The 12771-nt window shown below is 37.9% G+C and overlaps 1 protein-coding gene across 3 annotated transcripts in view; it reads right to left on the bottom strand.

Annotated features, from left to right (window-relative positions):
• LCORL (ligand dependent nuclear receptor corepressor like) overlaps window positions 1-12771 on the bottom strand; it is an 85788-nt gene that overhangs the window by 43394 nt on the left and 29623 nt on the right. For all 3 annotated transcript variants that reach the window (XM_042468023.1, XM_042468025.1, XM_042468024.1), the window contains exons 2-4: window positions 6727-6792; window positions 2566-2645; window positions 2202-2331 (exon numbers count right to left, since the gene is read on the bottom strand). In XM_042468023.1, coding sequence (XP_042323957.1) covers window positions 2202-2331; window positions 2566-2645; window positions 6727-6792 — 276 coding nt within the window. The remainder of the gene's footprint in view (window positions 1-2201; window positions 2332-2565; window positions 2646-6726; window positions 6793-12771) is intronic.

Here is a 12771-nt window from a genome sequence, read left to right as displayed (position 1 = left end):
TCTCTAGCATACATATTCACTGTTCTGCTCCCTTCTGGTGGACAGATGATGGCAATATATGAGTCAGTCTCTCCTAAAGTATTGCCCATTATGCACAATTCCTTGCCCCATCACATTGTTTGTAGGTATTAGCTTTCTGGAAAGCTTTTGATTCTACTGCTTAGATTTGTTCCTAGATCTCCTATGTCCAAAGCTAACATTTTATTTACTGAATTTCCATAGCCTGAAATTTAGGAAAGTGTCAGAATCCAATCACTTGGCACTTTGTGCTGGCCTGTAAGCACAGTGAGGGTGGAACGCCCACACACTCTGAGCCCTCACAGCACCATCCGGGCCCATACACACAGTGCATGCCATGATGACTTCCCCCGGGTGCAGCACCCAAACAGCACTGCACATAAGGGGTGTCATCATGGCGCATGAGTGCACCTATTGCAACCCTTCAGGGACACAAAAAGAATCTGCTTCTGGGCAGAGGCCGCAGCCTCCTTCTGGGGCAAAACAGGCAGCATTTAGCCACCTGTCTGCACAGCTCCTAACACAGCAAGGCTTTACCTAGGATTGGCCATGTGAGACCATAGCATTTGTCAGAAGCTCCACTGTCTTGGCAGAAATCTTGATACACTGCCAGCATGGAAGATAATATCACTTTGTTGTACAGTTTCCTGCTACGGCTTAGTTGATAGAAGAATTACAACAAGTGCCCACCAGGAAGTGAAAGTTTCCTACCACAATATAGGAACAAAACTTAAAAAGAGCCTTAGAGGCTATAAAAAAATAAAAGCATGGGGAAATGGGCCAAAGACTTGAGGAAAACAAAAGCAGATTTGTGATTGCTTGTTTTTAAGTAAAAAAATTTAAAAAATGGGGGGGAAGGGAACAGAAACAAGGAATAAACAGAAGGAGAATGAGAGAAATATTGAAGGGAGAGAAATTTTAGAGAGAAGTACTCAGCAGAAGAGGAGAATTCTAAAGATGTTGCTCGCTTGACAGATGAAGAGAAACTGAGGAGAGGAGCAGCACTGGCAGGATAGGGCATGCACAGGAGTAAAGAGGGGTTTTGAAACAATCCATTGGTAGTTCTGTGCAGACACAAACCCATATGTATGAGGCACAGAGACTGCAAACAAGACTCCTGTATGCATATGGCTCAATTGCTTCCTAGTGTCTGTTGTGTGAGTTAGAGATGCAACAGCTCATTCTCTTTTGTCCAACATGATCATTTGGGTGGGGGAAGTCTACGGATACAAAAGATGTGGTATCTTAGGCCCCATACAGACAGGCCAAAATAAAGCTGCTTCGGGTCCTAAGGAGTGGAACATGCTTTGGCATTGCTCCCCGACTCTTAGGACGCATGCATCATTTAAACAGCGTATCTCCAAAGTTTTATTTTGGCCTGTCTGTATGGGCCCTTACTCTTCTTTCTTCTTGTATGGCACAAATTCCTGCCCATGCATGCCTCCAAGCCTTTTCTCTATGCAACAAAACACTGATTCTATTTAGTATACCAGCCTGAGGGACAGCTGACAGCAGCAATAGCAGGATTGTCAGTTACTATATCTCTATGGCTGATGGTGAATGGCGTGTGTCTTGTGATTCTGGAAAAATGTCCTCAGATTGCTTACTAGCCTTGCCTCCAAAGTGACCATGTGGGAGTCATAAGCAGCACAGTTTCAAACTGGTGGCTTTTGGCATGCTTTTTCCTGTGAATTCTTTTTAAATCAGCCTGTTTCCCTGCTATATGTGCTGGGGATGCATATCATATGGCAGCTATTCCACTCATTTTACAGCAGGATCCTAAATCATGTAATCTGAATACAGGATTGCTCTGTAATACTATTATGCTTAAATTATTAATAGCTATTTAGATAACCTAGTGTGAAACATCAAAAATAGTTTTTACCTCAAACAAGTTTTATCATAAAAATAAATGAATGAATACACCCATACACACGCAAACACAAAGAACAACTTAACAACTGAAAACTTATTTAAACTTTAAAATAAAACAGTGAAGTGTCTTTCCGAAACTGACAAACAGAACATACAGTAGGTAAAAAAAAAAACTGGAGACAAAAAATATAGATGAAAGGATGATACTATCATATATGAGTTTGACTGCATGCTGAAAATTAGGAGGAAAGGACTATCTTTAATGAGATTCTATATCATAATCACAATAAAAATTGAATTAATATTACCTTTCTTGCGAAAGAGTGCATTTAGGTAATTCTCTGCTTGGCACTCAATTTTATCAGTGTTGGACTGGCCCTGAGATGATAGTTCCTCTGTAGGTGCTGACTGCAAAGAACCAAGAACTGCTGTATGATCCTGAAAAGTACAAAGAACACTTTAAAAAAATATGTAATAGCTAATTTGTGGGAGGGGATGGGACAGAAAACATGATCACCAAGGATTTCGGTTATAAAAGATGCATTTAGATATTTAATACTTTCTAATAATTTGAATTCAAATAAGAAATTGGAAATCATTTGCTTAACCTTTTTACAGCATTTATATAGTATTTATATAATATTCTTATATAGTATTTATATAAATACTTACACTGACTGTTTCTTTATGTAAATTACAAAAGGAACATTTTTCATCCATAGACCAGTCAGTTACTTCTTCTGGTTCACAGTCTAGCAGGAAAAATTAAAAGTAAAGTGCAAGATGTTAAATACTTAAATATATAAATTCTTCATTTGAACTCTTATAATTAGGGAGATAGTATATATCCAGAATTTTTCATATAAATTGGGATGGATTCAAATCAAGTTAGTTGCACTTACCTCCTACAAAAATGAATGCAAAAGTTATGATTGAATCTAGTTCTATTGATTACATTGAGAAAGCATAACTACCATATATATACTCAACTATAAGTTGATCTCATTATTAAGTCAAAGTTACAAAGTTCCAGCAGGCTTAACTGTTTGTCCTCACTCTCAAGGCTAAATGGATGAGGGAGTAGAGTCAGAACTTCTGGACCAGTTTATATTCTAGTCTTTCACCAGGGAATGGTTCCTTTTTTAAAAAAACACAATAGGAGTTAAAGCACACTACTTAAATCGACCCATAGATAAGTCGACTCAGATTTTTTGGGGTCACTTTTTGGATAAAATTTCTAGATTTATATATGAGTATATACAATAATTTACTCTGGATGGATGTGATTGGACACCCACCTTTCTCTGTTCTGCACCACCTCCCTATGTGGAATCTGAGATTTTATGATGGCGACCAGAAGTTGTGTCTGTGCTTTTGAGCTGCATAGCCCCTTAAGGTACTTGAAGGTGGATATTATATTCTGAATAAACTGTACTTTTAATACAATTGACCCTTCTTATACACTGATTTTTTATAGGTGGATTCAAGCATCCACAGTTTGAAAATAATAAAAAAAAAGTATAAATTTCAAATATCATACCTTGATTTTCCATTTTTTATAAGGGACACCATATAGTGTCCCTTTTGTCACCCATAAGCTACTTACAAGGTGCGTTCTTAACTTTCATTTTAGACTTATTTTTGTCTTTATCTTACTACTCTGGGTTACCTCTAACTTTTTTGCTCTTTCCAGTTTTGCCTGCTGCTGTGAAGACTGGCTCTCACTTTCACTCTCACTAGAGGTAATAAAGTTTTCAACAGACTCTGGTCTACGCTTGAAGGAATGTCACTCAATGGCATTGGATTTTTACATTTGCCACATTGCACTGCTCACCCTCCATGTTTTGAGGACTCACAGACTTGGGTAAACCCATAGATACTGATTCAGCCTCCTCATTGTCATTTCTTTTCAGAGGGCAAATGGGAGTCTTCCATAATTTCTTTCACGTCCATTTCCTTCTTTCTTCCTAACTAATTTGGCTGTCATGACTGCCTAAGTCAACTCCTATTTCAAAATTTTAAGTGTTTGAAATTATGATGTTGTTAAGATAAAAGGGGAGAGAAAGAAATAATCAAACAGTTTGGCACACATCAGCACTACCTGCACTTTCAACCCACAGGAAACCCAATAGAAGAAACAATATCAAACAATTAAAATGCCTTGGTAAATTCAAATATTTGAGCTGTTGCCCAAACAGCTATGCTGGTTTCTTTTTATCCAGTTATCATTATTAGTATATGCAATGATAGCAGCTCTTTGGGCCCAGAAAGAGATTAGCACTCAACCAATCCAGCTGTTACCATAAAGGTTTAACAAAGTCTCTGTGATTGCTGTGGCCCTCAACAGGTAATATTTCTTAGCATTTTGGAGCCTGAGTGAGGTCCCTTAACATATCAACATGTTAAACATCTTCAGCCAATATAATGTGGATATATTTTAAGAACAATAAGCCTTCAACTCTAAATATATGTGAAATGAAGAGATATCACATACCATTTAAATAGATTAAAAATCACAAACTACTTATGTGTATTTAGTGTCTAATTTAATTAGGTAAAAATAGTTTTAAAACCCTACTCATTTGAAAAAGTCCCAAAAATCTTCTGTTGTTCACCAATGCCTGCAATTACTACACATTTTCCCATAAATGTCTGTTACGGTATATATTTCATGTAGCAGTGTTTATTTTACTCTCTTTCCCACTCTGTGAGAAATACAAAGGGATTAGACATAGTGGTTACCATGTCTACATCATTTTGGGGCAGTACAGATGGGTGGCTAAACGCCACCTGTTTGCTCTGGGTCGGTCCCGCAGGAGCCGCATGCTGCGGCACTGACTTGCTCCCTAAAAGAAGCTACTCTGAGCAGCTTCTTTGAAGGGGTGTCACAGGCATCCTTGCGCTCCATGATGATGCCCCTTCCGGCTAGTGCCGTTTGGACGCTACACCTAAGGGTTGTTACCATAGTGCGCCCCATGTGTACTGGCGCGTGCCAAGACGGTGCCGAGGCAGTGGAACTAGGGCTTGGAGCATGTGCATGTTCCGCCCTAGTTCAGCCCTAGCACGCAATCAGGCCAACTGACTGTACTTTTAATACAGTTGGCCCTTCTTATACACGGATTTTTTATACATGGATTCAAGCATCCACGGTTTGAAAATATTAAAAATATATATACTGTACATTTCAAATATCAAACCTTGATTTTCCATTTTTTATAAGGTACGCCATTTTGCTATGTCTTTATATTTAATGGGACTTGAGCGTACACAGATGTTGTTATACACAGGGGATCCTGGAAGCAAACCCCAGCGTATAAAAAGGGTCCACTGTATATCACACATAATTTTATAGCAAGTATACTTATAATGTATTGTATATTTTCCTAAAGTAACTAAAAGACTTTCATGGGTATGTGTGTTAAGACTGCATTTGTTCAGTTTTTCTGAGAATTTCCTACCCTGCCCCCAAATTAGGAACAACTAATTTCACTCCATGACTTCAAAATTTCTAGAAATTTTAAATCTCTAGGTAGAGCAGCTAGCTACAGTGGACCTTCTACATTCGCTGGAGGTTGGGGCTCCCATGAAAGTAAATTTTAAAAACCCCCACTATTTTTATTTATCCGAGACAACATCTATTTAGGAATCTCTAGGTTTTCCAGTGCAACTCAATGGCCAACATTCACTAGAAGGTGACCATAGAATTATGTTGGAGGACCTACAAACGTCTAGATATTTTTTTTAGGAATCTCTAGGACTTCCATCACAACTTTATGGCCAACGTCTGGCAGATATGCGCTAGAGGATCTAGAGATTTCTAGAGAAGACATATTCCTCAAATCTGTGAATAAGAAAATTGGCAAAAATCAAAGCCACAAGTGTAGAGTACGGACTGTATTCTCATTAGCCAGAGGATACAATTAGCCATCACACAACAGATAACCTCTGTGACCCAACACAATAAATATGCAGTCCAATCTTACAAATCAACAGTCTGTAGCTAGGGGTGGTCAATTATCCAAAACAAGAGTCACCCCCACACCTTCCAGGTAGGCTACACTGGCATGTTGACATTTTACTGGGAGTGACATCGTGCCATTTCCTTTTTTTAAAGCTGATTTTTGGCTCATTCTGGGAAGGCTAAGAAGAGCTAAACCACTGTGTTTTCATGGGCTGAGAGTGATCTGGAGCTGAAAATCATGTAAAAACAATCCATTTTTTTTGAGGAGTTGAGAGGCTTCAGCAATCTTTGAAGGGAGGGGATATTCACAGGCTACAAGCTGCACTTTATCCAACAGTGGCCTAAGCTGGGGGGGGGGGGGGGGGGAGAATGGAGTGATTTGACAGAATTAAATTCTTTCAAAATTCAAAATTCTTGCCCTTAACACAAGATTGCAATGGTAGCACTACAACATCTCTGAAAATTGTCAAGTAGGATTCTGTGACCCTGACTTTTCGTGCACTTGTTGGATATTTTTCCCCTTTCTGTGTGAAGAAAGTATTAACATACTTGATCTTCTATCAGCAGCTTTAAAGATGATACAATACTTGGTTCTGCTGATCATGTAATTGGCCTTCATCAACCAGACCAAATCTTTTTAAAAAAATTACTTTTCATTTCTTGAAATGAAGAGGTAAAATTTTTGTTACTGTCACTGGATATTTACAGATGAAAACAGGTTTCTCCCATGAAAAACTGCAAAAACAAAACAAAACACCCCTTATATTTACAATAAAATGCTACAGCAAAATTCCTTAGTGTGCAAAAGGAGTGCCTTTAAGGTGTCATATAATGAAGAAACTAGCTTTAAAACATTTCAGATAATTGTTTACCTTCAAATAAACTGAGGTCTCTTCGTAGCCTTGGTCCATAAAGCCCTTCTAAAATACTTTCAAAACCTAACAAAAACAAAAGTTAAAATATTTTATAACATATCAAATATTTACTATGCAGTTTCACATATTTAGCAGCTGAAACAGTATATCATTTCAATTTGGAACACTGTTGCAATATGAGTAAAACACCCTCTACATATGATGTTAGGTATCCTCAAATACCACTGATGTAGATTCTGCTGTGCTTTCTGCAACCGGACTTGTTCATCTCAGATTGGCCTTTTTAGTCATCAACGCGCTTGTAGAAAGCGCGGGATGAGTCCTTCCTGAATCTTCGTTTGCGAAGTAAAGCCAGAAGAAGATTCCATATGGGAATAAAGTTGTTTCTACACACAGAAATGCTACACCCACACACTAGTTTCCAAGTGTACTGAATCTTAGCCTTAGTAGATAACCCACTAAACATAATAAAAGGAATTTTGCTGTTGTATGATCAAATCACACTAATTCAAACGTAACACTATTGTGTGGGACACCCTCTCAGGTGGCAAATAATATGTTTAGGAAGAATGGCATTTATGTGTCAATGGAGATGCAATCTGGCTCTTAAAATCCACCATGAAAAAAGTGACACCAGTGAGGAGAGATACATGCAAACACTGGTTCAAATACAGATTCTACTAAGCAGCACAGGGATAGGACATGTGTTACATAGCCAGGCTTTCTCCCTTATACCCCAGCTTCCAGTCTCTCTACTGTTGTGAATATGTGATTGGTCTCCCCAGTCCCAACCTGCTGCTTGTTTGTATTGCACCAGCAGCTATGCAACAAAAGAAGATGAGCCTCTTCCTAAAGCAATTTTCTCAACAACCTAATATAGAGTAGGGTGGGGCCATTCTTGGACAGCTGGGCTTGGTCGCCCTTTGCTCACTCACTTGGGGCAGTGAAGACAAAATTGGCATAGGGTACTGCAGATAGCTGGTAGTTTCTCAAATTGCATGGTTCCCTGACCTGTCATCCCAATGGGCAATATCCCAATTAGGCCCTAAATCTCCTGTGTAAATACACTATAACTGTCATACTTTCTAGATCAAGTTCAGAGCATATTTTATCAGACATTCTTGCCAATGTACCAGCTGGTAACAAGTCTTCTAGAGTTAAGTTAGCATCACTTTATATTTCTGTGGGGAATCTTCACAGTTTCATCTGTTAAAATCTTATGCTACCTAAGCTTAGTTGCCATCTGAGAAGAGGAAATAAAGGCTGAAAAAAGTTTAAAGTATAAGAAAGTGTAATAATTAAAAAGTAACAGTTACATATAGCTACATTATTGAGATTACTATGGATATAAAATGAATTAAACCAATACAGCATTGCTACATTTTTAAAAAAATATATATTTTATTGATTATTATTCTTCTTCTTTTAAAAAAGTTATTACCAAGGTACAAGAAACCACAATGTAGTACAGGAATATAGTGAGATTAACACATACAGAAACATCAACAAACAACCACTGACTTTGGGGAGGAGTTTCCATTTAGTCCAGAAAAGTAAAAAAGTTGGGTGAAACAATACAAACACTATATGAATGCTATGTATGCAAACCAACTTTGCTACCTTTTTATAGGCATCCTTCTAAGGTCATATGGATTATTAGTTCTGGCAAAAAGACTGAAATTGTACCATACATTAAACACGATATGTTTGAAAATATTGAATAGTAGTGTCAATATGCTGTACACTGTTTCCCATTAAAATGTTAACAGTATATATTTTGAATAAGAACAACCTTTTCTTATAAAAAAACAAAAAAGTCCAATGACTCCTAAAAATTAATTCATTTTATTTGAGATAGGGCTTCATGGCTGTAATCCACTTCTTTGTATACTTGTCATAAAAGCATTTCACTTACATCAAAGGAAAAAAAATTTCATACTCTTCCCCAGATTTTCTGTTTTTAAATGACAAAATGGTGTGGTAGCAGGTCCCTCACAGTTCTCTACAGGAAATAATTACCTTTTCTGTGTGTGGTCTCATTCACTTATTCAGCTGGGAACGTAAAGTAATGTATTATATGTTTGTGTACACTCACACATGCACAGAAAACCACGCTTGGTCAGTGTCAGACTAAAAGGCTCATCACTCCTTGGAGGAAAAGTGGAATGCAAATATAACAAAAATATAAAGTACTGTAAGTTAAATAAAATGGTGCAACATACCCAAATTCCCTTAACAAGAGTGTTCACGTTTTAGGAACCAGCCTGGAAGTAGAATTGCTCAAGACGACATGTATACTAGTGGATGGGGATGTTTGGAGGTGAGCTAGGAAAATAACAGAGTATCAAGTGTACTGGGTCATATTCAGGCCAATAAGTCTCAAATATAAGCACTTTTAATTAAAGAAGGGAGAGGGGTTCTGGTAAGTAGAAAAAGGAAAATATATTATTTGTCCATAGCTCCTTTCTGGAACTTTGCCACAAAGCACTAGGAAGAGGGTTTTGAAAAAACAACAACTTGATGGCATATTCCAAGACCTAGTATCTCCTCAAGGATATTGAGAACTGTTATAAACCGAATAATATTTTCTCTCTCTGTGTATGTATGTATATATGTATGTATGTGTGCATGTCTATATTAATATCCTGTGATATAATTGTTTTCAGCATTGCATTATGTTCTGGAAGTGACTCAGCAGAGGCCCTTATTATGTTAAATTTATTTTATTTTAATTAGACAAGCTACTTTCTTTTAGGGTGACCCAATTTCATTTTCAAGACTTATAGGCACAGATAATGCAAATCCAATATTAGATAAGATGGTAAACTAGAAAATAATGAGACTTCCGCTCTTACAGATTTAACAAAACGGTATCTGTTAGAATCCTAATGACTCGAAAAGCTTTTCTTATTTTTAGGTACACCAGCTTACAAGAGCACATCTATTTTTTAAAAAAGTAAAACCCTGAGGCTATCTGAAATATGTTTTAGAATTAACTGCCTGCTCTCATCTAGTTCTTCTAGTCCTGGAATATGGTCTTCTTCTGATTTAACAACAGGGAGAGACCCTGGTAGAGGTCTTATCCCATCATTATCTGGAGCTTTACATGACAGCCAAATTGTCCTATGGGTCTATGTTTTTCTGTTGTGTACAGGTTATAAAATATTTATGAAAGAATCCAGAATGCCAGACTTGCTTCTGATGTTCAAACAGCACTAATAATATTCTAAATCAGGGGTAGGCAACCTTTTTGAGCCGAGGGCCGGGTTGCTGTCCCTCAGACAACTGGGGAGCCGAACTCAAAATGGAGCGGCGTGGAAGCTACGGCAGGGGTGGCAATCGGTAGCAGGACCGGGCTGGGGCCGGATCAGCCCCGCAGGCCGTAGGTTACCAACCCGTTCTAAATAATGTAAGTATCTGCTAGATCAGTGTCACTGAAACAAATAACAAGGGGCACAGACCTAGATGTATTCAGAATCCCCCCCCCACACTATCATCTGGCAAGCATTATAGTGGTCACATGTTAGTAACAAACCAACTGTATTCAAAAGAACCCTAAAGAAGGGTAAAATGGTAGCCCAGTGCAGGCATGTTGAGTCTGGTTCTCTCCACAAAGCCCTACACCAGCACCTAATTATGGAATCAAAGTGACTGTACTTCTGAAGGCTTTATTTCTTTTCCTTTTTCAGAAAAACACTGGGGAACAGAACAGGCAGGTAGGCATTAAACCACACAGATTTCTCCAATCTGAATTCTAGGTTGGACAGTACATATACACTAATAAATTTAGAGATAATATGTGTACCATGGAATATCTGTACATCTATGAACTTTATTTTAAGTATTTCAGATCTACTACTTTAATTCTGTATATAGTTTTCTTTACATAGTTTTTCCAAAAAGCCAGAGTTCTAGTCTAAAATTTATGAATATAATTTTAACAAAATAAAAGCTGAACATTTTAGAGGTCATAAATACTAACTAAAAAAGAAGCAGAGGTTAACACATATGCAAGTTGTTTTCTTGAGCATCTCCTAAGAAAAACAGATTTGCTACTATTTTATCTCTATAGTTGGAAGATTGCATGCTAGCTTGCATGCAACCCATTCCCAAAGTCTCCCTTCTTCCCATGCTTTGCAATTATCATAATTCCAGCTGTTTGAATCGGACACATTATAAGAACGGACAAACATGTTTAATGAAACTTTCAGCCCAGCATTCTCCCACAGATGACTCTTGGGAAATAGCACAAGCCATGATTAACCAAAGATTCTGGAGGCAGCTGCTTTTACTTCGACTGTCTGAGAAAGGAACACAAACCTACAGTAGGTTAGGATAGGATAAAGTAGAATCCCACTACCTTCCAATTCAAGCCTTTATTGCATTATTTACTGCAAACAGCCTGATACAAATGCCTTCCTCATAATGTTCCCAACACATATGCTGCCAAAAGACTTCCATCCATTCTAGACAAAAGAAGAAAAGAGGTAGCTGGGAGGGCACAAACAGATTTTGTAAAAAGGATCCCACATGTTGTTATCTGGACTATGCCTCTACTGTGATATGTTAATTATAGGGAAAGGTCTGGGTCCCCAACCCTTTTGAGCCAGTAGATCTTGAAAAACTAACACGGACAAGTCACAACATGGCTGCCATTGGAGTGTAAACAATCACTATTGCATGACCAGCACCTAAGAACAAGGATCAAGCACCTAAGAACATGACCAAGAACAAGGATTCAGTGAGGTCTGAGCCAAAAAATACAAGCTCATACCTTAGAAATCTCCCTTTTTGAATCTAATAGTGTTCCAATTTAACAAAACAAAACAAGCCCCCTCTCTCTAAAACAGTGGTTACCAACCTGTGGGTCGGGACCCCTTTGGGGGTCGAACGACCCTTTCACAGGGGTTGCCCAAGACCATTGGAAAACACATATTTGCATGTAGCAATGAAAATAATTGTATGGTTGGGGGCGCCACAACATGAGGAACTGTATTAAAGGGCCGTGGCATTACAAAGGTTGGGAACCACTGCTCTAAAATAAATATATAACCCAAACATACATGTGTATCCTTACTGTCACAATCACAAAAACACTCTATGGGGTGTTGTTTTTTTGGCTTGCTCTTCCTCCCCGAGTTTCTCTATTATCTCTTTCTCCCAGGCCCTGTTCAGTATTCCTTGCAATACCATTTCACACTTCCTTACCTATGTTAACCTCCACTTTAGAAGAATTCTGCCTTCTCCCTTTCTTGAATTTCTCCCTGCAAGTAGTATCTAATTAGAAATGTTTTTCCTTCTCTCTCTTGCTAGAATTCAATTATAATTGTTTTCCTTTTCCTCTGAGAAAGCAGTTTTAATTGGATACTATCCCAGAAGACAAAGGAAAGAATTAAAACTATTCTCTCTTCTACCTCTTCCCTCTGACTGCTAGCAGATCTAGTGGCTTGGATGGCCTGAGCACATAATGTGAGGGAAGGAAGGTACAGTTAAACTGGGATTAAGAAACCATTATAATTTGTAATCTCACAATTAGAAAAGTATCTAGCAGATACCAGGGTGGGAAAACATCTGCCTGAAGGTTTTGCACTGGGGTCCACAGGTCCAGAAAATAGGACCGGCACTGACTAAAAGCATAATTTAAATTTATGAGGATTTTTTTATTTTTTATAATCAATATTTCTTTAAAATGTCATTTTAATATAAAATCTATATTTAATTCACAATCTACATATACTACCTTAAAACATAATGGCTTTCTATCAAAACAGATGGAGTTCCAGACTGTATTTGTATACAGAAAGAACAGCAGAAAATATATTTTTATTTCATATCAATCGACCAACAATAAGAAAACAAAACAAAAACCATGCATCAGGTACAAGAATAATTACAGTGGTGCCTCGGGTTACGAAATTAATTCGTTCTGCGGCCGCTTTCGTAACCCGAAAAGCCTTCGTAAGCCGAATTGCCATAGGCGCTAATGGGGAAAAGCCGCGATTCCGTGCGAAAAAGCCGAAAAAAAGCACCAAAAGTTTTTTC

This window comes from Sceloporus undulatus, chromosome 5 (assembly GCF_019175285.1).
Source record: "Sceloporus undulatus isolate JIND9_A2432 ecotype Alabama chromosome 5, SceUnd_v1.1, whole genome shotgun sequence".
NCBI lineage: Eukaryota > Metazoa > Chordata > Lepidosauria > Squamata > Phrynosomatidae > Sceloporus > Sceloporus undulatus.
The sequence above is the reverse complement of the archived record's forward strand: the minus strand, read 5'-3'. Positions and strand labels throughout refer to the sequence as shown.